The sequence below is a fragment of the Gekko japonicus genome, unplaced genomic scaffold (genome assembly GCF_001447785.1).
Source record: "Gekko japonicus isolate JY-2015 unplaced genomic scaffold, Gekko_japonicus_V1.1 scaffold170, whole genome shotgun sequence".
In the NCBI taxonomy this organism is placed as follows: Eukaryota; Metazoa; Chordata; class Lepidosauria; order Squamata; family Gekkonidae; genus Gekko; species Gekko japonicus.
Genome location: NW_015160212.1, coordinates 1,348,266 through 1,372,545, shown reverse-complemented (window position 1 = coordinate 1,372,545; position 24,280 = coordinate 1,348,266). Strand labels below are relative to the sequence as shown.

Here is a 24,280-nt window from a genome sequence, read left to right as displayed (position 1 = left end):
GGATTCCTTTAAGCAGTGGAAAGCTAGTCACAGTGAGGCTGATAAAACGGAACACAGGCTATGGCAAATAAAATGCAAGTCTGAGGTCAGGCAGGCAAAAAGGGAATATGAGGAGCATATAGCAAAAAACGTAAAAACCAACAATAAAACTTTCTTCAAATACATTAGAAACAGGAAACCAGCCAGGGAGGCAGTGGGGCCCTTGGATGACCAAGGGGTAAAAGGAGTACTGAAGGATGATAGGGAAATGGCAGGAATCCACAATGGACCTGTGGGGGAAAGCACAGAGGCATACCCTCGTCCCCATGTTATTAAGGGGCCTTTCCAGTTAGGGTCAGGTAGCTCCCTATAATATACCAAAGGCCGTGGCATTGGTCTCTGCTTGCCAAAATGGCGATCATGAGGAGTTTGATTGTCTGCGTTTAATGTTTAAAAAGCAGTATGTACGATTTTGTTTGCACATCCAGGGTGCCAAAAGGCTTTTCCCCTTTCATTTGTTTATGTAAAAGAGTTTTTGAGGGTGTGGTGGCACGTTTCTACTACACGTTCTACTATGGCCTGTCCTGTGGAGTTATATGGGATTTCATGTTTTAACTTTTTTCCCCACTGGGTACAGAAATTCTGGAATTCCTTAGAAACATAGGCAGGGCCATTGTCCGTTTTTAATTCTTTTGGAATTCCCATTACAGCCATTGTCTGGACGAGATGTGTTATGACATGCTTTGTGGTCTCCCTTTTAAATGCCCTGGCCCATATGTGACCTGAAAAGGTATCTATTGTGACATGCAGATAGGTATAAGGCTTAAAGCAGGGTATGTGTGTGACATCCATTTAGAACATAAGAGATGCCAATGTTGGATCAGGCCAAAGGCCCATCCAGTCCAGTCTCCCCTCAGTCGTCGTTTCTCCAAGGTAAAGAGGCCTAAGCGCTTTAACCTTTCCTCCTAAGGAAAGTGTTCCAACCCTTTTATCATTCAAGTTGCCCTTTCTGCACTTTTTCCAAAGCTATAATATCCTTTTAAGAACTGCACACAGTATTCCAAATGAGGTTACACCATTGATTTATATAGGGGCATTATGATATTGGATGATCTGTTTTCAATACCCTTCCTAATAATCCCCAGCATAGCATTGGCCTTTTTTATTGCAGTCACACACTGTCTCGACATTTTCAGTGAGTTATCTACTACAATTCCAAGACCTCTCTCTTGATCAGTCTCTGCCAGTTCAGACCCCATCAGTGACCTGTTTTTCAAAGCACTGGGCAGGCACCAGGAAAAGTGATGGTGGGCACCTGGACGCCCACGGGCACCACGTTGGGGAAGCCTGCTGCAAACAATGCAGAAAGTAGAAGACAATGCAGTGAAAGCAAGAAGACACATACAATAAATATTGCAATAGATTACAAAGTGTCCTCCTTTCACAACGGTACTAATTCCTTTAGAATAATGCCCTCTTGAACATTTTTGTTCGTCACATTTATGCCAATATCAAACGATTCTAGAAATGCCACTCGTAATAATCCCAGACAATGATCTGTCTCAAACAACCAAGTGCAACACGGCCACACAACTGGGTCCCCGTGGGGATCGGGGCATCTCTGTGCGGCTCCCTCTCCCTGTGTCAAAGCCACTCTTCCAAAACGGCTTCATAATTAGAGAACAAAAATGCCGCCTCTACTTACTTGGCTGTTGCATAAACAACGTTCAGTGGAACCTGCTTATGAAATGGAATGAAAGGCCTGAAAAAGACAGAAAACCAGTGAAGTTAACCACATCTTTGCCAGCAAGTTTATTATGCAGCTATTCTTTGGTGCCCATCTGATATCCAAGAGACCAACCCCTACATGGAGAGGAGGAGGAGGAGACTGGGTTTATACCCCGCCCTTCACTCGGAGTCTCAGAGTGGCTTACAAACTCCTTCCCTTCCCCTCCCCACAGAAGACACCTTGTGAGGTAGGTGAGGTTGAGAGAACTCTTTCAAGAACTGCCCTTGAGAGAACTGCTCTGAAAGAACTTGTGACTGCCTCAAGGTCACACCAGCAGCTGCATGTGGAGAAGTGGGGAATCAAACCCAGTTCTCCCAGATTAGAATCCACCCTCCTAACCACTACACCAAACTGGCTTGGGAATGTTCACTCTGGAGGAGGGGACATGATCACTCTCTTGAAGTATCTGAAAGGCTGTCACTTAGAGGAGGGCTAGGACCTGTTCCTGTTGACAGCAGAGGGTGGGACTCGCAAGAATGGGTTTACATTACAGGTGGAAAGGTACCCACTGGATATTGCAAAAAAATATTTTGTCAGAGTTGTGCAAGAGTGGAATCAGCTACCTTGGGAGGTGGTGAGCTCCCCCTCATGGCAGTCCTTAAGCAGCGGCTGGACAGACACTTGTCAGGGATGCTCTAGGCTGATCTTGCATTGAGCAGGGGGTTGGACTAGAGGGCCTGTATGGCCCCTTCCAGCCTCTGCGATTCTGATTCTATGATTCTGCATCCCAGACAATTATACAGGATACCATATTATGCTCTTATATTTCAGTTTTTAAAACACACACACATTAAGGTGCCTTCATGGATACAAGTGGACTCATTCCATCCTCTTTAACCAAGTTAGTTTTACTTTGGGGTACCCAAATGTGTGCGTATTTGTGCTTTTAATGCATTGTTATACTGGAATCGTGCTCTTCATGTGGGAGCCCATTCAGATTATAGGCATTTTTGAGGACTGAGGGAGCAGGGGGCACAATATACCCCATTGGTGTGCTTGAAAACCCGGGGGGAGGGAGGGAATCGTGGAGCAATGTGATCACAGCTCTCTGGCTGCATGACGTGCAGTTTGCCCTCCGATTCCTTCCGTCATGTGTGAATGCTGTCGTGGGAGACAAGGGGAAAGAAGATGTCATCTCAAAAGATGAACTCTCAATATGCTAGTGTCAGCAAGCTGCCATTCTGTTTTCTGTGACCTCTGTGTACATATCTTTACCCTGTTGCACCCGGCTTGTTTCTACTGTCCTGCTTCTGTGCTGGAATGCATAAGATAACCACTGGTGGATGTGTGGGGGAGAAGATGCTGTAATGCTTGCCTATTGCTATCTCATGAGAACTGCACCTGTGTTTTGTCTGATGTTCTGCCTGGTTCCCATGGACTGGGCGCGCAACCGTTTCATTAGCCCGCCAGCGGGAATATTATTCATTGGATATGTATCTGTTTGAATTTCCTTTATTATGCTCGCCCTAACTGTGTATCCCCAGTTCTAACAAAGAACGTGTTTGAGTATGTCTTCAACGCTTTGAAATAAATTTTGCTTTTCTTGAAAACGTGGATTTATTCTCGATGCTTGGGGATCCAACATATTGTTAGAACTCCCTTTCTCCTATCGTTCCGAATCTGGCAAGATCATGAGCGGAGCTGAGGGAGACCTACCGAAAACGGAGGGGGATTCAGGATCGGTCCCACACACCTCCGCTCCTTTGGTGACGGCAGCCTCGCTGGAGGGTGCCGTGGGGGGAACGATTCCCCGCCGGCCTGCACATCTGTCTTGGCCGCCTCCGACCCCTTCGCACTGGGGTCCGCGGAAGACTCAACAGCAGGATGACTGGACTATGTACAACACTCAAGGCACCCGTGAGGTGTACTCCCGTCGAGGGAGCGGATTACGTGAAAGTCTGTTTGACAAGGGATTGTTCCCAGAGCCGGGGGCTACCTCGGAGAAGGGGAATTCCAAGCAAGACCTCGAGGAGTGGATGTTCGAGCCATCGGGGCCCCGAGGCCACGTAGAGGATTCGGAGGGAGCCGGGGGCTTCCAAACGGAAGAAGACTATGACCCACCCCCGGACTATCAACGTCGAGAACCGATCCCTGAGGAAACCACCGGGGAACGACTGGAGGAACTGGAATACTCGGTGAGGGACTTGTTGAGGGCATTCCAGGATGTAATGGAAGCTCTGCCGGGGATGATGGACATTAGAATGGCTAATTTTCTTGATGCACACGCCGCGCAACAGCAAGTCGCCCCAGCACCGGGAGTTCCCGCGCCGCAGGTGCCTGCCCAGCCACCGGCCGGACCTCCGCAGCAAGTAGGACCTGCGCAACAGCCGATGCCGGGTCTGCCGCCGGGTCTGCCGCCACCGATGAGGCCAGTGCCAGCGGGACCACCGGTTGCTCCGGGTCTTCCTCTCGGGGGAGTTCCGGGGCAGCTGGGACCGTTGGTAAGGACTCCACGGCCCAGACCCAAGGATTTACTGGAGGCTACCTTTGACGGCAACCCAGAGGAACTCGCCTTCTTCACGGTGAGGGTGCACAAATTCGTAGAAGAGAGCCGACACCTCGTCCGAAATGAAGCTGCTCTCATTGATGTCATCTCGGCGAGACTGAAAGGAGACGCCGCCACATGGTATGTGGGACTGCACAATGACCGCGGTCCAGAACTTTTGAATTTGCGAGCATTCATGTGGGCGCTGCGGGCTCGGTTTGAGGATGTCAACGCGAGCCAAAGGGCCAAAGCATTTCTCCGCACCTATCGTCAGAACAAGAAGTCGGTTCGCGAATACACACTGGAATTCCACAAGCAGGCAGCAAAGCTCCGAGACTACCCCGATCACATTTTGGCTGAAATGTATCGATTGGGACTTAACGCGGACATCCGCGAAACGGTTTTGAAGACTGTTAATCCTATCTCCCTGATGGCTTGGACCCAGGAAGCTGAAAATGCAGAGGATCGGCTAAACACCATCAAGCTCGACCTGGCTGCTACGACCAACAGACCCGTCACTGCCAGCGCCTCCAGACCCAAGACTCAACGCCTGTCGGAATCGGCACGAGAACTACGCATGAAGATGGGGCTATGACTAAAGTGCGGGGAGAAGGGGCATTTCGCCGTGGATTGTGGCAGCCGTCAAGCTAAAGACAAGCCGCCTACTCCGAAGCCTAAAACGCCACTACCGGGGAAGACGGGGATGGCCAAACCACGATTCTCCAAAGCTCTTCAGGCGGCCCAAGGTCCGGAAGGAACCGAGCCGCCTACTGCCGAGTCAGAAGAGGAGGTGGAGGTTGAACCGGCGGAAAACGACAACGGCCTGTTGTGAGAGGCGCAAAACGACACGGCCATTCCAGCACTGCGCCCAAGGTGGTGAGAGAAACCCCTTCCCTGTTTTTCGTGACTGTTTCTTTAATGAATCCGCTCCTGGGTACCCACGTCAGGGTGAGAGCGTTGATTGATTCTGGGTGTGGGAGGGATCTCATCAGCCCTAGAGTGTTATTGACACTGGAAGCGGGGATAACCCCCTTGAAATCTCCCATCATTTTTACCCAAATGGATGGGGCGCCCATGGAACCTTGTACGCATGAGACTATGGCTTTGCGGTTGGGGGCTGGCGATCATTGGGAATCCAGGACCTTCATTGTTACCCCTAAGTCGCAGTTTGATTTGGTACTGGGGAGTCCCTGGCTATTTACCCATGACCCTTACATCTTGTGGGAAGAAGGGGTTGTCAAATTCGATTTTGGAGGGGGATGAACATTTTGAGATCGCTGATATCCTTGATTGTAAATTGAAACGTGGTAAACTATGGTACCTTATCGAATGGGTTGATTTCGGTCCCCAGCACCGCGAATGGGTGGAAGAAGGGGATATTCGGGCCCCTTACTTGATCCGTAGTTTCCACAAGAGGTTCCCGGACAAACCGGGAGGTCTCCCGCCCAGCCCGGGAGATCTCCCGCCCGACCCGGGAGGTGTGTTTTAGATGTATTTTAAGGGGGGCAGTATGTCAGCAAGCTGCCATTCTGTTTTCTGTGACCTCTGTGTACATATCCTTACCCTGTTGCACCCGGCTTGTTTCTACTGTCCTGCTTCTGTGCTGGAATGCATAAGATAACTACTGGTGGATGTGTGGGGGAGAAGATGCTGTAATGCTTGCCTATTGCTATCTCATGAGAACTGCACCTGTGTTTTGTCTGATGTTCTGCCTGGTTCCCATGGACTGGGCGCGCAACCACAATATACCCCATTGGTGTGCTTGAAAACCCGGGGGGAGGGAGGGAATCGTGGAGCAATGTGATCACAGCTCTCTGGCTGCATGACGTGCAGTTTGCCCTCCGATTCCTTCCGTCACGTGTGAGTGCTGTCGTGGGAGACAAGGGGAAAGGAGGTGTCATCTCAAAAGATGAACTCTCAATATACTAGAAGTTTAATGGGCAGCTTGAGGAAGAAGGAAACCATACACTCCCATTCTGTTTTCATCACCAGAAACAGGAAAGCAAGAAATTGCCACTAAAGAATACCCCGCCCTAAGTAAGGCTCTTAACCACTTTGGGTTGCCAGTCCCCAGTTGGGGGCGGGGGATCCCTTGGTTTTGTGGGCTCATGCCCACCACCAGCCAGTGGGCCAATGGGAAGAAATCCCCCCCCCAACAGCAACGTGGAGTAATGTGCCTACATCACCCAGAAGTGACGTAAGCACGTCAATTACATTGGGGGGGGGGCACTCAGGTTTTTAGGTAAAACTCTATGGCTTGATGGTGATTTTACCATAGAGTTTTGCCCCAAAACCAGAGCATTGCCCCTGATATGCCCATATCACTTCTGGGTGATGTAGGCACAGTGTGCGACACCACTTCTGGTGACATCAGCACACCGGGGGTGATGCTTACGGCTCCCGGAGCTTCCCTCCCCATCCCCCCCAATGGCATCTCGAACGGACCTGGCAACTGTATAACCACTGGATCAAGATACTTCCTAGGGGTGACACAATATCATTTTGGGGTGCCTCGGGGAGATGGAAGTTTATTTACAGGGAGGGGGGCTGTGGAGCCTCTGCTTGGCGTGCGGAAGGTCCCAGGTTCAGTCCCCGGCATCTCCAGTTAGAAAGGACCAGGGAGGAGGTGATGGGAAAGAACTCCGTGCTGCCGGTCTGAGTAGACAATACTGACCTTGATGGACACAGGGCCCGATTCAGTGTCAGGCAGCTTCATGTACTTTATTTTTATTATACAGAATTTCTATCCCAGTTTGTCAGCCTTGTCAACGCAGGCCGGCAGCGTCTCAGGCAGAGGCCTTTCCCATCACCTACTGCCAGATCTTTTAACTGGAGATGCCGGGGACTGAACCCAGGACCAGTGAATGTCAGTACTGTCTACTCAGACTGGCAGCAGCTCTCTGTGGTCTTCCACATCACCTATTACCTCATCCTTTAACCTGGAGATGCCGGGGACTGAACATGGGACCTTCTGCAATGGAAATCCCGCAGAGCTTCTGTCTTTCTCATCCCCTCCCTTTTATCGTTGCTGCGCCCGTGAGGTAGGGGAGGCTGAGGGTGTGTGACTGGCCCAAGGTCACCCAGTAAGCTGCCGGGGCAGAGTGGGGACCTGAACCTGGGCCTCCCTCTAACCACCACACCACGCTGGCTCAACATGTCCTTCCCTGCACTTCAGCAGTGCTTGTGTCACGCTGACCCTCTGTCTCTGAATTCAACATGACTAGCCCCGTTCAGGCCTCACCGTTCAAAATACTTCCAGCGATTCCTTCCTGTGACTTCCGGATCTTCGTACTCAATTCTGGGAATCTGAAGCGAAGGCTGAGATCTAGAAGGAAAGGGCAAGATGAAAATTCAGTACCGAATCTAACAGTCTGGAGACAGGGAGGCGGCATTCTGAAGTTACATGCTGCTTCCTCTTAAGAGGATGGCTATCGTGGTTTCAATAAGGAGCAATGGAGGCCCTGACCTGGATAGCCCAGGCAAGCCCAATCTCGTCGGATCTCGGAAGCTAAGCCTTTTACAGTTCCGCAGGGCCTCGCAAGACGGAGCTCTTCCACCAGGCGTTTGACTGAGGAGCCGCATCATACACCGAGGAGTGCCCCTTTGCCCTGGCTTTACCATCTTTACCTTCACCGCCAGCCTTTGCTCCAGCGGCCTACCCTCGCTGTCTCTAGCCTGTACCCACCACATAATAAGTGAGCAAACTGAGCTGGTATGAAAGTTATCGTAATCATACGGTCACCGAAGCCATATTAGAAATAACGTTTGCTCTTGTTTTATCTGACAATGTTCCAGTGTTTTAACTGTATTTTAATTGTTTGTTATTTATATTATACGTTTATATGCTTATATAGGTTTTAATTGTACTTTTATGAAATGTTGTGTAAGCCCACCTTCGTGGGGAGGGCAGGGTATAAATAGAATGGATGAATGAATAAATAAATAAAGTATTTGGATGGGAGACCTCCAAGGAATACCAGGGCCGGGAGGCCACTTCTCCAAACATCCCCCGTGCCCCAGTAGGAGTCGCCAGAGGTCACCATGACTTCCAAGCATGGGCACACGGACACAAATGCAAAAATACCAAAACAAATGTAACAATGGAGTAAGGTATGCAGAACTGAACTGAGACAGCTGAAGCCTCGCCCTCTTAGGAGACTCCTGGGCTTGCTCAGGGGGGGATGACTCACCAAAGAGGTCCTCCTAACTCACCCGGCCTTTAGCATTGGGAGAGTGTCATGATCTGGGCTGTGCCACCAGAGGCCTACTAGGCCCAGGGAGCCTGGCTAGCAGTAGGTGAGGCTGGGCCTACAACTCCCAGAAGCCCCTGAGAGGTTTTAGAGCCAAAATTGACCAATAGGGAAGAAGAGGGCTGGGGAACAGAAGGGCTGGTGCCAGAGCAGAAGCTGTTCTTTCTTCCAGAGGGCAGAGCCAGAAGAAAGGCTGCAGCAGGAAGAAACCCTCATCCTGAGGGAAGGGTGAGTAGTCTAGTGTCACTTGGAATAGTGAGCTAGGGACAGTATATATTTAGACGCGTTAGGGCATTTGATTTCTTTTCTTTTCACCCACTTATTATTCTGCACCTTGTTGTTTGACCTCCTATAAAATAAACCTTTTCCTTGTTTCACTCTGCCTGGTCCTCTCACCTATTCTTCGGCCAAAAGGGAGGTCTGAAGGTCTTGGGAGGGTGCTCTCGGCCTTCTCAAGGGAACCTAAATCTAGAGTGGTGGCAGCGTCAGGTGACACCCCACCTGAGTCATGACAGAGAGACTTCCAGTCCCTCAGAGGTCTGCCTTTCTCTCTAAGTTTGTATATAAAGCCTCCTGGGTGATTGAGACCCAGGGAGCTCCCTTGACTCCTCTGTGGAGGAGCTGGCCCTGAAATAGGTAGGTAGGTATCGTTTTATTGCATATGGCCATAAGCCGTCACAATATCAAAACACCCTCAGAAAATATATACATTAAAAATATAATAGAATGTTTCAACCTCTATTAAAACGTATAAAACACCTGTTGAAATTATCTCGACCTCTGGTCTTTAAAACCGATAAGACCTTTCAAAATCACTCACTTGGTTGCAATGGTGCTATTTGATTTCTTTGCTCTAATTTTTCTAGTGGCCAAGGCAAAGAGAGCCAATCTTGAAGAAATGAAGGGGTCCTCATCTGAGAGCAAAAAGGTTCTACATATAAGGGACAGGCCAGAATGTAGTGGGGAAGGTCTTCCACTGACTTCCCACATATACAGATGCGTGGGTCTATTGGAGTTTTTTTTTATAGTGACCAGCTAGCATCTCCGAAGGCATCATTTGAAAACGCACTGAAGTAAGGGATCTCCTGAGATTATACGAGGTTATGTTGGTTAAATAAGAAGCTCTTGAGTGGTCCTTTTTTATTATTTTAAACCACAGAGTGAACCTCAATTGGGCAATCATTGTGGCGTCTATTAGCGCATCCTAGGCCCCGAAATAGCATTTGCCTTCTTTGCCTTCAGTCGCTCGGATGACCTCAGTTTTGGAAGAACAAAAGTTGAAATCCCCCAGTGCTGCGCTTCAGCTTCGGCTGCGTTCGGGGCAACTTCCTGGCTACCCTCTTGGAAAAATGGGCACGAAGAACAGGCCGGCTGGTTCCGTGGTGAAGAAACAGGATCAGTGTTCCCTCTAAGCTGAGTTAGTGTGAGGTAGCTCACAGTTTTTTAACCTCTGGCTCACACATTTTTGTCTTAGCTCAGGAAGGATGGCTCCACAGCAAACTAATGTATGCAGCAGCCAAATTGCTCATTCATGACTTTAATGCCAGTGGCTCACAAAGTAGAATCTTTGCTCATAAGACTCCACAGCTTAGAGGGAGTATTGAACAGGATCCCACTGAGCTCATACCACACAAAAGCTTTGCCTCGTCAGATGTGTCTGACACGTTCGAGAATCTGATAGAGAGGTCACGGTGGACTGTGGGGAGGTCCTGACTGTTCTGCACAAAAAGCAGACAGCAGAGCAGCAGAAGCTGAAAAGAAAAGCATTCTGGGAATGCAGGAGTACAACAGACGCCCAAGAAGACTCCCAGACTGGGAACCTGATCTCGCAAGGAACATCTGACCCTTCCTCCTTCTACATGTAATGTACCACGTATTCATGGTTTCAGGGGGATACTCCAAGTGCTCCACGTGTCCCTACCCCTAACCATTGCCAGTCCATCACGTGAAATGCCCTGCTGTGTCTGTTGTCTTACCAGGTTCTTGAAGCTCGTACTCGACTCAGGTCAAATCCAGAAGACCAGTGGTCTCCTGGTTTTTCTTCATGACTCCATGCATTTATTTTATTTACTTGATTGATGACCTGCCTTTGTCATTGGGACTCAGAGTGGATTACAAGAACCACTCGCTCAATCAGAAGGCAGATTACAAAACATGATGACAATATCAGAGGCTAATGGAAAAGATTCCTATTAATACACACACACACATACACACATCAAAACAAATAGGGTAAACTATATACATCGAATCTGAATACTATCATCATAAGAAAGATATTAATATTAAGAAACAAATTTCTAAATAATCAAATACAATAACGTATACAATATATATCTAAAAAGGTTATATGTAACATTGATAAAGGTGTTTTGGAAACTCCTTCTTTTCCGAGAGGTAGCTCGTAATCGGTACCCAGGCCATTTTAAATTTAAGCAAAGTTTTGGGGGAGGTCTGTTGGTTTAAATTAAGAGTGAGTCTGGCGAACACATACTGATTCCAAAGTCTTGCATGCCACAGCTCTTCAAGAACGGTGGTCGCTGTCAGCTTTGAAATGTGCAGACCGCAGCAAGAAAAATAAACCATCCTGCGTTTCTACAGACCGCATTTTAGCCGGGATGGGAGCAGCCTGCAAACTGTTGGAAGTGTGTGTGTTGCAAGGTTTAAATTCAGTCATTATAGGGTTAATGTGTTTACCTTGTGTGCTGTTGTTTAGACTGACCTGGTACAAAGCCAATGGGAAGAAAGCCCGGGAAACTGGAGCCTATTTACTCACAATCATTGGTTAATGCATTCAGGTGATTTCCTTCTAGGGGTCAAGAAGAAAGAAGAATCTCCATTACCAACCGTGTGGTCAGTCAGTCTGTTGTACTTGTAACAGCAAGGATGTAGTCTTAGTGTTTGTTGTTTTGTAGATTTTCCTGTGTACCCTTCCCTTTAGAAATAAAGATTCTTACACAGAAAGAAAATGCCTCCTTCTCCAGTGAACAAAGATCAATTGCAACCTCTGAATATTCAACTACTTCTACCAGTTTTCCAACACAGATACCATTCTAAACCGTTAAGAAGCCATCCTGTTCCACCACAAATCTCTTGAATCATTCTCTCTGCGGAGAGTATAATTTTTAAAAACCGCCACCGCCCTGCCGGACAGACAGCGGGAGACTTACAGGGCAAGCTTCTGGAGAGCCTCAAGGCGCTGCTGTGCTCTTCCTCTCCACCTTCGGTCGATGAACGGGGGGACGGGGTTTTTCTCTTCCAGCTTCATCGTGTACGGCTGATAGTGAACCAGGTTGCTAAACATGGCTTTGAACACCGGAAGCTTTTTCTTTGTTGATGTGAGAAAAGGAAAGGAAAGATTGTTCATAAATACTTTCAGAGCAACATCACCGCCAAACACAGGGTTTGTGGAAACGTAACTGCAGAATATGTTATCTATAATCTGGGGTAACGGTTCTATACTAAGACACGCCAGAGTTTCCAGTTCACAGATATGGAGAACGTACAGGGGCCTAGAGGATGATTTGGGGGCTTTCGATAGACATAGAAGAACTCTTAGACTCTGCAAGTATCTATAAGATTCAGCTGAGAAGAAGATGGGCTTTTCTGCATGCTCATTTTCCTGGTTTGTAAATTCCTGTTTCTTCGGGGTGTAGGGTGTTTCTGTTCCATGCTTGTTTTGCTCCCTCTAGTGGCCAATTCAATATTACACCTGTTTATGTCCAACATAAATCCCTGCAAGTTTTAATGCCGGACATACATTGGTGCAATATCAAGTCAACCACTACAGCGAGCAAAGCATGTGTGGAACACAACCACCCACCCCGCAGGAGAAACGGGAACTTACAAATGAGGAAAATGTCGAAAAGCCCGATGTCACACTTACCAAGTTACAAGGAACTCTTTCTGGAAGCAAAATTCTTCGTGACAGCATACATCCTTAGCAAAACCTGTTCACAGATAGGACGGAAGGCCTACAAACTGCCAGTGCATACCTTCAGAGGACCCCAATGCTTTTACGTGCCGTCCTGAGCAGAATTTCACCCTTCTCGGCCCACTGACTTCAGTGGACAGAAGGACATAACGCTTGGGATTGCCCTGTTTGGGTCAGATCCAACCTAACATGGCAACTTCCACTGACCTCTCCTCCTTGCTGTGAACCCTCACCCCCACGTCATTCCTCAGGGTCTCTTTTGTGGCAGAAGCAGCATTTGGTGGGGATCAGTGCGCTGCAGTTTGGTGTAGTGGTTAAGTGCATGGACTCTAATCTGGGAGAACCGGGTTTGATTCCCCACTCCTCCACATGCAGCTGCTGGATCACCTTGGGCAAGCCGTAGTTCTGATAAGAGCTGTCCTTGAAAAAGAGCAGTTTCTGTCAGAGCTCTCTCAGCCCCGCCTACCTCACAGGGTGTCTGTTGTGGGGAGGGGAAGGGAAAGGAGTTTGTAAGCCGCTCTGAGACACCTTTGGGTAGTGAAGGTCGGGGTATCAATCCAATCTCTTCTTCTTCTTCTGCCGTGGGAGAGGAGGGGCCGGGAAATTTAGTCTGGATCCAACCCATTGCCTTGGACTATAAATTACAACGGGGTCTCCAACGTGGGGTCTCTGGGCTGCACCATGTCTCTCACTGATACCATTCCTGGCACCCACCAAGAGCTCTTAAAAAGGGGCAGAGACTTAGGGGGGCTTTTATCCAGCAAGGCTCATAATCGTGCACAATAAAAGATACCCTGTTTGACTAAGCCAGGGGTGGCCAAACTTGCTTAACATAAGAGCCACAAAGAATAATTGCTGAATGTTTGAGAGCCGCAAGATATGAACAAATACAACCCACATGTTTTTATTGGACAATATGCAATTTTTGCTTTTTATTAACATTAAATGAGACCGCCAAAAATAAAAACAAAAGGGGTAAAAACAGATATTGACAGGGGTCATTTCCTGCAGGAGTGCACAGGAGCAGAGGTCCAGCAGTAAAGAGCCCAGAGGGCGGGCACATGCAACAAGCCCCACCCCCCACTCCCAGCAGCCCTCAGTGAGAGCAAGAAGCAGCCAGGTAAGTTGCAGAGCCCTCCCCCCCCGGTCCAAAACAGTCCAGTGGCACCTTTAAGACCAAGTATTATTCAGGTACAAGCTCTCCCTCCTCTGCGAGGACAGATCTGCACATTCTCCGCCCACCCCCCAACAGCTAGCAATCCAAAACAGCTCAGTGGAGCCTGAGCAGTGGATGTTGCCTTCTGACACACTTCCGGTGATGTCAGGGGATGTGGCATATGCAAATGAGTTATGCTAATGAGTTATGCTAATGAGCTCCTGCACCTCTTTTTCTACGAAATGACCCCTGGATATCGATAATGATATTTAACTTTAGATGGGGAGGGAGGGGAGAGAGAGAGTGAGAGAGAGAAAGGTGGAAGGAAAGAAAGTGGAAAGAAAGCAAATAGATGGGGGAGGGAGAGAGAGGTGGAAAGAAAACAACTTTGACTATAAATGCATCTTCCAAGACACCCCAGCTGGCTTGGTGAAGGGATTTAAAGAGACAAATGCCTTCTCCAAGCCAGCCAGCAGAGGGGGGTCTTAGAAGATGCATTTACAGTTAAAGTTGCTTTATCTCTCTCTGCTTCCCCCCCCATCTCAAGCCTACCCAGGGAGGGGAACACTGGTTGGGGAAGGGAAGACCAATCAGGAAGGCATGCCTCCATGTCGTGTCCCCAGCTGCCCTGCCAAGAGCCACACAATATGTGTGAAAGAGCCGCATGTGGCTCCCGAGCCGCAGTTTGGCCACCCCTGGACTAAGCTTCTGCCTGAAATGTTGAAGAGTTACTTTGAGAGTTATATATAACCTCGCTCTGTTTTGACGTTTTGTGACTGGCTCCACCCCATGCGGCAACCATGTTGCGACTGGCTCCAACGCCGGTGGCAGCCATTTTGTGATTGCTGCCCCCTGCCCCGTGTCTGAATTCCAAAGGTGCCCAGAGGCTTTAAAAGGTTGGGGACCCCTGAATTATACAAGCATCACAAGATAAATGCATCACAGGGCAGTGGTTGTCGACAGGCATTCTCTCACTGTGTAAATCAAATGTAAATACGGAATGTGGAGAATTATTCTGAAGAAGAACGATATTTGGTAATGAATCCCAGTGGTAGTAGCAGCTGGCCACCTCTGTTGAACCCGGTTGTCTTGAGCCAGATAGTAAATCAGTGTGTGAACTATATGAACAATATGCTAGTTTCTAATTTGCAGATTTCCAGTGTAAATGACCAGCCACACCAAATATATTTTTACAGGCATGTGAGAGAAGGATTCTCTGTTTCAAACAATGGCCACCTACCATTTCATCGTTCATCAGATGTGCATGGACAGTGGCTTGGGCGTGGTCCCTCTCGCTTGAGAGCATGTACAATGGATCTAAAATGCAAAGAAACAAATGGAAACATTCATAGATTCAAGGGGGACTATTTCGCTACATAGCGCTGTGGGAGACGTTCACATCAATTTGAAACGGCTGGAAGGGACGCTGTTCACCGTTTAGAGTCGTGGTTCCCAACTTTTTTGGTATGGTGACCCACGATAGGTCACCAAAAAGCTGGGCCAGCCCTGCACCAGTCACCGTACCAAGTCAATTGGGACATGTGGGTACCTATTGGGGTTGCCAACCTCCAGGCGGTAGTTGGAGATCTCCCGCTATTATGACTGATCTCCAGGTGACAGAGATCAGTCCACCAGAAGAAAATGGCCGCTTTGGAAGTTGGGCTCTATGGTATCATGCCCCAAACCCCACCCTCCTTAAGCTCCACCCCCAAAATCTCCAAGTATTTCCCAACCCAGAGCTGGCAACTCAGTGGGAACCACTGCGAGAAGGCCTCTAGTAAGGGGGAGTCCCTCCCCGCAGTAATTGGTTCCACCCCTGAATTGCTCCCACCATGAGGAGGGTTCTCTTACATGTCAGTCTTGAATCTGCCAACCTGGCCTCCGGGAACAGGGCATGGAACTTGAGGCGGGACGGGCTGAAAATCAAATGTGTGTCTTCTCTGCAGAAGAATGGGAAGCTTTTTCCCTGACCCAGATCGCCCAGGCCAGCCCAATCTCGTCAGATCTCGGAAGCTAAGCAGGGCCGACTCTGGCAAGGACTTGGACGGGAGACCTCCGTGGAATACCAGCAGTCGGGAGGCAGGGGCAGGCAACCTCTCCGAATATCCTCCAGGTCCGCAGTAAGGGGTCAGTCACCAGAGGTCGCCATGTAGGCTTACCAAGTCCCCCCAGGGGGTGGGGAAACCCCCGCCCCAGAAGCCCGTTCTCCGCCACCGGCTGATTGGGCCCCGGGGGGAAACCCCCCCCAAAGCACGGGACGTGCCCAGCATCAGCACATCACCCGGAAGTGACGCAGCCACGCCGGGCGTGCCGGGGGCGGGGCCGCAGTCATCCAAGGGAAAACTCTAACAGGGTTCCTTGGGGGTGGGCTCTCCTTCTTTGGAGGTTTCTGAACAGAGGCTAGATGGCCACCTGACAGCAATGCTGATTCTGTGGACTCAGGCAGATCACAAGTAGGGAGGGCAGGGAGGGCTGCCTCAGTGCTTAGCTCTTGTGGCCCTTTCTGACCCGCCCAGGGAAATGCCGATCACCGCTTTGGGGTCAAGAAGCCATTTCTGGAGATCCTGGAGGATTTTTTTGTCATGTTCTGGGCGTGGAACAGGGTTCACTGCGGGTGAGGAGGGGGAGGTATTTGTGAATTTCCTGCATCGTGCAGGGGGTTGGACTAGATGACCCTGGAGATCCCTTCCAACTCTATGATTCTATGAAGGGCAGTTCTTGAAAGAGTTCTTGCAGCCCCACCTACCTCACAGGGTGTCTGTTGTGGGGTGGGAAAGGAGATTGTAAGCCACTCTGAGACTCCTTTGGGTAGTAAAGGGCAGGGTATAAATCCAATCTGTTTTTCTAATTATTTATCTTAATTTTTTAGAAAATGTTTATGCTGCCTCAAGAAGACAAAATTAATGACTCCTTCTGATTCCTTGGTTGCAGTCTTCCTTTTGGTTGATGATGAAGCCAAGGAATACAGCATCTTGAGCAATGTCAGTTTCTTCATTGTCAAACTTAAAGCTGTATAATTCCTCCGTAGTCATTACTTTTGTCTTCATGTTCAGCACTTTCAGTAAGAGTCGTTTCAAGTCTTCACTATCGAGTCTTCACTATTTTCTGCCAGTAGGAATTTCCTAAAAGCTTTTGGCAAGGTCCCGCACCAAAGGGTCTTTGAGTAAGATAGCCCCCTCAAACAACTTGATAGAAATGTATAAAATTACACATGAAATTGAGAAATAGAACTTTTTCTCCCTTGCCCATCATACCCAATCAATTGCTAATGGGCAATGGTCATGGATTCAGTCTGGACAACTGGAAATGCTTTAAGATGGGTTTGTCTGTAGCAGTAGAAAAGAGTCCAGGAGCACCTTAAATACTAACAAAATTTGTAGCAGGGTAAAGGAAGAAGAGATCTGATTTATACCCCGCCCTTCACTACCCAAATGAATCTCAGAGCAGTTTACAATTACAATCTCCTTTCCCTTCCCTACAACAGACACCCTGTGAGGTAAGTGGGGTTAGGGTTAGGATTGAGAGAACAGCTCTGAGTGAACTTGTGACTGACCCAAGGTCACACCAGCACATGGAGGAGTGGGGAACAATGCTCCCTCTAAGCTGTGGAGTCCTGTGAGCAAAAATTCTACCTTGTGAGCTACTGGCATTGAAGCTGTGAGCGAGCGATTTTGGCTGCCGCATAAATTAGTTGGCTCTGGAGCCATCCTCCCTGAGCTAAGACTTGGGCCCTGTCCACACGAGGGGTTTTGGGCCGGGAGTGGGCCGGATCAGGGCCAGAGCAAACGGGCGCGATCCCACTGCAACATCTGGACAGCGTTGCGCACCCATCCCCGATCTGGCCCTTCCCCCGATGAAACGCATCAAAAATGAACCACCTACTGAGGTGGTTCATCCACGACGGTCGCATCAACGCCGGCGCATCCCCGGCTCCTGCCTGAACTGCGCATGCTCAGACATGCGCAGTTCGGCCCTTCCCCCGATGAAACGCATCAAAAATGAACCACCTACCGAGGTGGTTCATCCACGACGGCCGCATCAATGCTGGCGCATCCCCGACTCCTGCCTGAACTGCGCATGCTCAGACTTGCGCAGTTCGGCAGTTTCCCGTTCCCCTCCGTCGCTTCCCCCGGCATCTGATCGTGCCAGGGAGGGAATGCGTCGCGACTCAGGGGATCAATGTGATCCCGCCGCGGCTTTTTTTTTTTGGTGCGGCTTTCAGAAGCCACGCTTCAACCCATCCCTTTCCGCCCCGTGTGGCAGGGCCCCAAAATGAGTGAACCGGAGGCTAAAAAACTGTGAGCTAGCTCATGCTAACTCAGCTTAGAGGGAACACTGGTGGGGCATCAAACCCGGTTCTCCCAGATTAGAGTCCGCCCTCTCCGAGGGTAGGAGGGTGTCGCGAGTCAGTGCTCACTTCTTCAGTGAGCCGTGACTCACGATAGCTCCTACCCTGCCACATATTTTGTTAGTCTTTAAGGTGCTGCTGGATTCTCGCTCTTTTCAACCGAACTTTAGAATTTATTGCTAGTGATCCCTTCAGTCCCTGGGGATGGGCGAACGTTCTCCTTCGGCTTCCGGGCGCCTGCAAAAGCGGACTCTCCTCCAGCCCGAGTTCTTCTCCTTTGCACCCTAGGCTCTTGCAAGCAGCATCCGTCCTTGGGATGGAGAGAACACAGGCAATTCGCAAAAGTTTGTGGGAGGGCGTTTGAGCAGCTCTGATTATTTCCCCTTCATGAGTCGCAGCACACCTTTAAGAAAACTTTCAGGGGAGGGAAAACATCGGGGATCGCCAACCCCGGGGTAGAGACGACCAAGCCATCCAAGGCATTCAGGAAATCCGGTCCGCCGGCCAAGCCGCTCCCGCTCTAGGATAGTTGTAATCAGGGGTCATTTCCTACAGGAGTGCACAGGAGCGGAGCTCCAGCAGTAAAGAGCCTAGGGGGTGGGCACATGCAACAAGCCCCACCCCCTGCTCCCAGCAGCCCTCAGTCAGAGCAAGAAGCAGCCAGGTAAGCTGCAGAGCCCCCCCCCCCAGTCCAAAACAGTCCAGTGGAACCTTTAAGACCAAGTTTTATTCAGGTACAAGCTCTCCCTCCTCTGCGAGGACAGATCTGAACTCCCCCCCCCCCCAATAGCTAGCAATCCAAATCAGTCCAGTGGAGCCTGAGCGGTGGGTGTTGCCTTCTGACACACTTCCAGTGATGTCAGGGGGTGTGGCATATGCAAATAAGTTATGCTAATGAACGCCGGCACCTCTTTTTCTACAAAATGACCCCTGGCAATCTATAATATTACTTCCAGTGAGAGAAACCGGAAGTACGGGATGCTAACACGGAAGTGCCGGTCTATATGAGAAAGCTGTTCTCTATGGTTCTCCATAGACGCAAGGAACAGCTTCCGTCCTCCCGGCATCTCTATGGCGAAACATCTACCCCTCTCCTTTCTACAGCCTGACCAGCAAATTAAAGAAGAGGGTCGCCTCCTGCACACCGGAAGTACCGCCTCCTAGCCCTCCCTCGCTACCATTAAGCGCTAGCAGGGGGCGCGCACAACCCCGCCCGCGGCCCCGATCCGTCGCGCGCCCCCTCTCCATTACCGTAGAGGAAGTCGAAGGCACGGTTGGGCGCCATTGTCCTGCGGTACCGGGACGTGGCGAGGCCCTGCCGCCGCGTCACGGTCACGGACTGGGTCATCTCGGCGGCCCCCTGCGACGGTGCTCGAGGCCGGCAGACGCCGTAACCATGGCAACGCGGAAGCGCGGTGGAGCAGGGGGCGGGGCTCGCTTTAATCGGCGGAGTGGGTGCCACGCCCCCTCCAAGGGGGCGGGGCGAGTTGCCTCTTGTCACTCTGCGCCAAAGGGAAGGACCGCCCACTGAGTTTAACGCCGATTGGCTGAGGGCGCTGCCGCTCACCGGCGGATGCGATGCGGGGTTGCTCTGCTCGCAGACAGGTGGAATCCCGCTAAGGTTTTTACTGTGAAAGGGAAGCTCCGGTTCATTACCCGGAATTGTTTAGGCGCGACCAAAATCGCCCAAGACGTTGTGCAAGTTTTCCAGCTTTCTGGGACTCTTCATCATATTTATATGCTGGGCTGGATCTTCGTTTTTTTACAGCTGGATTTTAATTCACTTTTGAAAACCTGCTTTTGGCATTTGTCTTGCAAGCCGCCTGGGGCTGGTTCCTGGAGAGGCGGCATTAAAATGTTCTAAACAAAGAAATAATAAACCAGGGTACCCCGTCCCTCCCGTCCCCGGACTGCATTTGTGGGATTTCCCTTGGTGTTCCCTAGATACGCCTGAATTGGAATTGGGTTCTGGAACTGCTCCCTGCCGGGAGTTTGTGGGTATCGAGGGTGCCCTGGCTCAGCCTTTATCGAGGGTGCCCTGGCTCAGCCTTTTCCTGCCTTTGCCCCTCTCTTGGTGGGTGGTATGGATTTCTCCGATTTGGATTTGGAGAGGGAGGGTAAGTCCTGGGGTGGATTTAATATTACCTAGAAGGAATAATTCCTCCTCATTGCAATATTATTTAATATTCCCAATTTTGGTTGCTATTGAAGATAATGTTGGGATTTTCCCAACATGTAAATATCCCGGGAAGTATAGTTTAATTTTAAGAAGCAATCTGTGGGGTACTTGGAGAAGAAACACCTGTACTCCTTGTCTCACTCAGATTGCTTAGGTGATTAATACAGGGAAAGAATACTGTCCATCTTATGTTTCAATGTCTGTATCTCCTGTATTTTTACATATTTGTACTATGTAACAATAATAATAATATCAGGGTAGATGTTAAGGGTGGGGCATTGAATTGTGCCCGGAAATTAAGTTAGTGCAGCTCTTCCAAGGTTATTTTTAACCAGTTTCCACGGGTTCACTGCGCATGTCCTCAGGATCCCTGCATCTCAAAAAGGTATATATGGCAACCAGACTTATCCATGTTCCAAATGAGGCCGTGTTAGCCAAATTGCCTTCTTTCTTATCAAGCTTGGGGTAGTTTTGTAGTTTGAAAAAAATAATAAAAAATCCCCTCCGGGGCTCAATAAAAAAAAAGCTTGGGGGGAACTACGATATTAAAGGGCAGTTGGCATATAGCGCAGTCAGAATACCAGTCAGAATTCCCAGAGCCCATGAATAGACGAGGGAACCAGGCTGATGCGATAATTGGTCTTTTACTTAATAATGATCAATCATACAAAAAATGATTATCACGCATACACAGTCGATACAGATCTAGGAAGAATAGGCAGGAAAAGACAGCGACTTTCACATTAGCAGGAATATCGCTGGTGGGTGATACGTTACCTGTCTGGCAAGATGAGTAGACCATGCAGTGAAAAGGGAAGAAAAGAGAGGGAGTGGATCGTGAGTCGGCCAACGACACACATGGAGTGGTCCCAAACTGATCAGGGATGGAACCTGAAAGGTGGGGTGGGGGGTGAGAGCTCCACTGCATGTGCAGAGAGTTCCCCTTAAGTAGCCAATTTTGTGACCTGAGGCAGGAACCAGGCAGTCACTGATTCCCAGGAAATGTAGAAGAAAAAAACAATACCTAAGGATGGATGGGACAAAAGAAACGACGGTTGGACAATTTAGGGTTGATGTGCTGAAAGGAGTGACACCTCTTGGGGAAGGAGTGAGACAAGGGAATAGTGAAAGAGGGTACAGTCACTTTTAACGATTCACAGTCCAGCAAGGCATTGATAGTAAAAGAGTCTGTTTAACAGTGCAATCGAGAATGGCTTCTTGGCAACAGCTGCACTATTAGATCTCGCATGTTTTGAAATCTGAGGGGCATCCTGCTCTGTTTGCCCGCAAGATCTTATGCCTGCTACTATGAAGTAAGTTACATGTTCTTATTGTTGTTGTTCAGTTGCACAGTCAAGTCCGACTCTTCGCAACCCCATGAACCACATCATGCGAGGCCCTCCTGTCCTCTGGAGTTTGCTGAACTTCATGTTCATTGCATCAATAACACTGTCTAGCCATGTCATCCTTTGCCATCCCCTTCTTCTTTGACCTTCAGTCTTTCCCAGCATCAGGGTCTTCTCCAGGGAGTACTCCCTTCTCATTTGGTGGCCAAAGTATTTGAGCTTCGGCTTCAGCATCTGGCCTTCCAGGGAACAGTCAGGGTTGATTTCCTTTAGGATTGACTGATTTGATCTCCTTGCAGTCCAAGGGACTCTCAAGAGTCTCCTCCAGCACCATAATTCAAAAGCATCTATTCTTCAGCACTCGGCCTTATGGTCCAGCTCTCGCAGTAATACAGTACTACTGGGAATACCACTGCTTTGACCATACGGACTTTTGTTGGCAGGGTGATATCCATTCATTCCTTTAAAAGTGCAAAGAGAGAGAGGGGTAAACAGCCATTCATGGGAGCTAGACGGAGCATGCATGTTACTCCCATTCTGCAGAAGCTCCATTGGCTGCCTATCTGTTACTGGGCTCAGTTTCAGGTGTTGGGTATCACATACAAAGCCCTTCATGGCCTTGGCCACTCTTATTTGCTGGACCGCCTTGCTCCCTATGCTCCGCCACAACATCACTAAGGTCAGCAGGGGCTTCTGTGAGTGCCAACCAGGGTTCCCTCTAAGCTGAGTTCGTGTGAGCTAGCTCACAGTTTTTTTAGCCTCCGGCTCACACATTTTTGTCCTAGCTCAGGAAGAACGGCTCCAGAGCAGTGTTCCCTCTAAGCTGAATCAGTGTGAACTACCTCATAGCTTTTAAGTCTCTGGCTCACACATTTTTGTCTTAGCTCAGGAAGGATGGTTCCAGAGCAAACTAATTTATGCAGTAGCCAGATTGCTCGCTCACAACTTTAATGCCAGTAGCTCACAAAGTAGTATTTTTGCTCACAAGACTCCACAGCTTAGAGGGAGCATTAGTGCCAATCTGCAAATGGGCAAAACCAACAATTGCCTGTACATGTGCCTTCTCCTCTGTGACTCCTGCCTTGTGGAATGGCCTGCCCAAAGAGTTCAGGAAAGCCCCCACTCCACTCACCTGGCTTTCCACAAAACTATGCAAAACTGAACAATAGGTCCTTTCTGCTCATGTAGCAGGATTGCACTGAACGAAATGGTTTTCAAACTTGCTTAGATAAAAGATTGAAGGACTGTGGTCTGTACTGCTGTGTTTAGCTTATTGTAAGTAGAATCCTGTCCTCCCTGGCACTACTATGAGGTTTGTTAAGGATTCAGAAATGTGACCAAAAAGTCTGGTATGCAGATGATGCAACTGTCAGTCTAGTTGATTTTCATCTGGTGGGATATACTTCTATTTAATGTGGGTCAGACCAGGAAGTGCCACCAATGTTTTCTTTGTTCATGTTGAGAAAGAGAAGGGTGGGTAAATACAGTAGGTGGCAAGGGTGCCGTTCTCTTTCATCAAGTGCACTTGTCCAGCTCTCTAACAGGGCTGCCAACCTCCACGTATTGCATATAACAACACAGTCAAAAACTGTAACACTGTACCCCAAAATACTTGACACTTGATTCAAAACATTCTTATATTAACAGTGTAGGACTCTAAATAGCCATTCAGATCCATTCCAAAGACACCAATGTAAATAATCCAATACAGTTCAACAAATTCCTAACAGTTGATAAAATGTCCACAAAACTAAGAGGAGTAACTGTTGATAGACATCCACAAAACAAAGTTGCTAAGAGGTGTGGCGATGGTCCCCGCCCATGTTCCCATCCCTTTCCTTTCAGGACTTCCTCAGGCCACCTCCAGGGATGGAGCACCTCCAGGGATGGAGCACCAGGCTCTACATATTTCTCTTGACTGTATACAGCAGTCTATATCTATTCCAACCGGCATATTTTGTGGACATCTATCAACTGTTACTCCTCTTAGTTTTGTGGACATTTTATCAACTGTTAGGAATTTGTTGAACTGTATTGGACTATTTACACTGGTGTCTTTGGAATGGATCTGAATGGTTATTTAGAGCCCTACACTGTTAATATAAGAATGTTTTGAATCGAGTGCCAAGTATTTTGGGGTACAGTGTTACAGTTTTTGACTGTGTTGTTATATGCAGAACCCTCTTTGATGTACTTCCATTTATTTATTCTAAACCTCCAGGTGGTGGCTGGGGATCTCCCACTATTCCAACTGATCTCCAGGCGACATAGATCAGTTTCCCTTAGGGTTGCCAGATCTGGTTTAGAAAATACCTGGAGACTTTGGGGGTGGAGCCAGGAGAGGGTGGGGTTTGGGGAAGGGAGGGGCCTCAGCCGGGTACAAAGCCACAGAGTCCACCAAAGTAGCCATTTTCTCCAGGGGAGCTGATTTCTGTCAGCTGGGCCTGGAGATCAGCTGTAAGAGCAGGAGATCCTCAGGCCCCACCTGGAGGCTAGCAACGCTAGTTCCCCGAGCGAAAAAGGCCGCTTTGGAAGGTGGCCTCTATGGCATTACACCCCACTGAGGTCCCGCCCCTCCCAAAACCCCACCCTCCTCAGACTCCAGTCCACCCCCCAAAAATCATCAGGTATTTCCCCAAAACTGTCACGTATAAGACCGCTGCCCCTTTGGGACCATTCCTAGTGCTTTCCTATAACTTTAAACGCTGTGACAAAGCAGCGCACCGCTCTACCCCCGCCCGCCCCTTGATCCCTATGGTATATTCCCTGTCGCGTGAGTATGACGTCACAGGCATCGACCGGGCCCTGTGTCCT

The 24,280-nt window shown here is 49.1% G+C and overlaps 1 protein-coding gene across 1 annotated transcript in view; it reads right to left on the bottom strand.

Annotated features, from left to right (window-relative positions):
• MAATS1 (MYCBP-associated, testis expressed 1) overlaps positions 1–19,342 on the bottom strand; it is a 54,213-nt gene extending 34,871 nt beyond the window's left edge. Inside the window, exons 1-5 of the mRNA XM_015410028.1 lie at positions 19,193–19,342; positions 14,834–14,910; positions 11,674–11,831; positions 7,495–7,578; positions 1,685–1,741 (exon numbers count right to left, since the gene is read on the bottom strand). Of these exons, the coding sequence (XP_015265514.1) occupies positions 1,685–1,741; positions 7,495–7,578; positions 11,674–11,831; positions 14,834–14,910; positions 19,193–19,289 (473 nt within the window). The 5' untranslated portion in view covers positions 19,290–19,342. The remainder of the gene's footprint in view (positions 1–1,684; positions 1,742–7,494; positions 7,579–11,673; positions 11,832–14,833; positions 14,911–19,192) is intronic.
• Between the last annotated feature and the right edge of the window lie 4,938 nt (positions 19,343–24,280).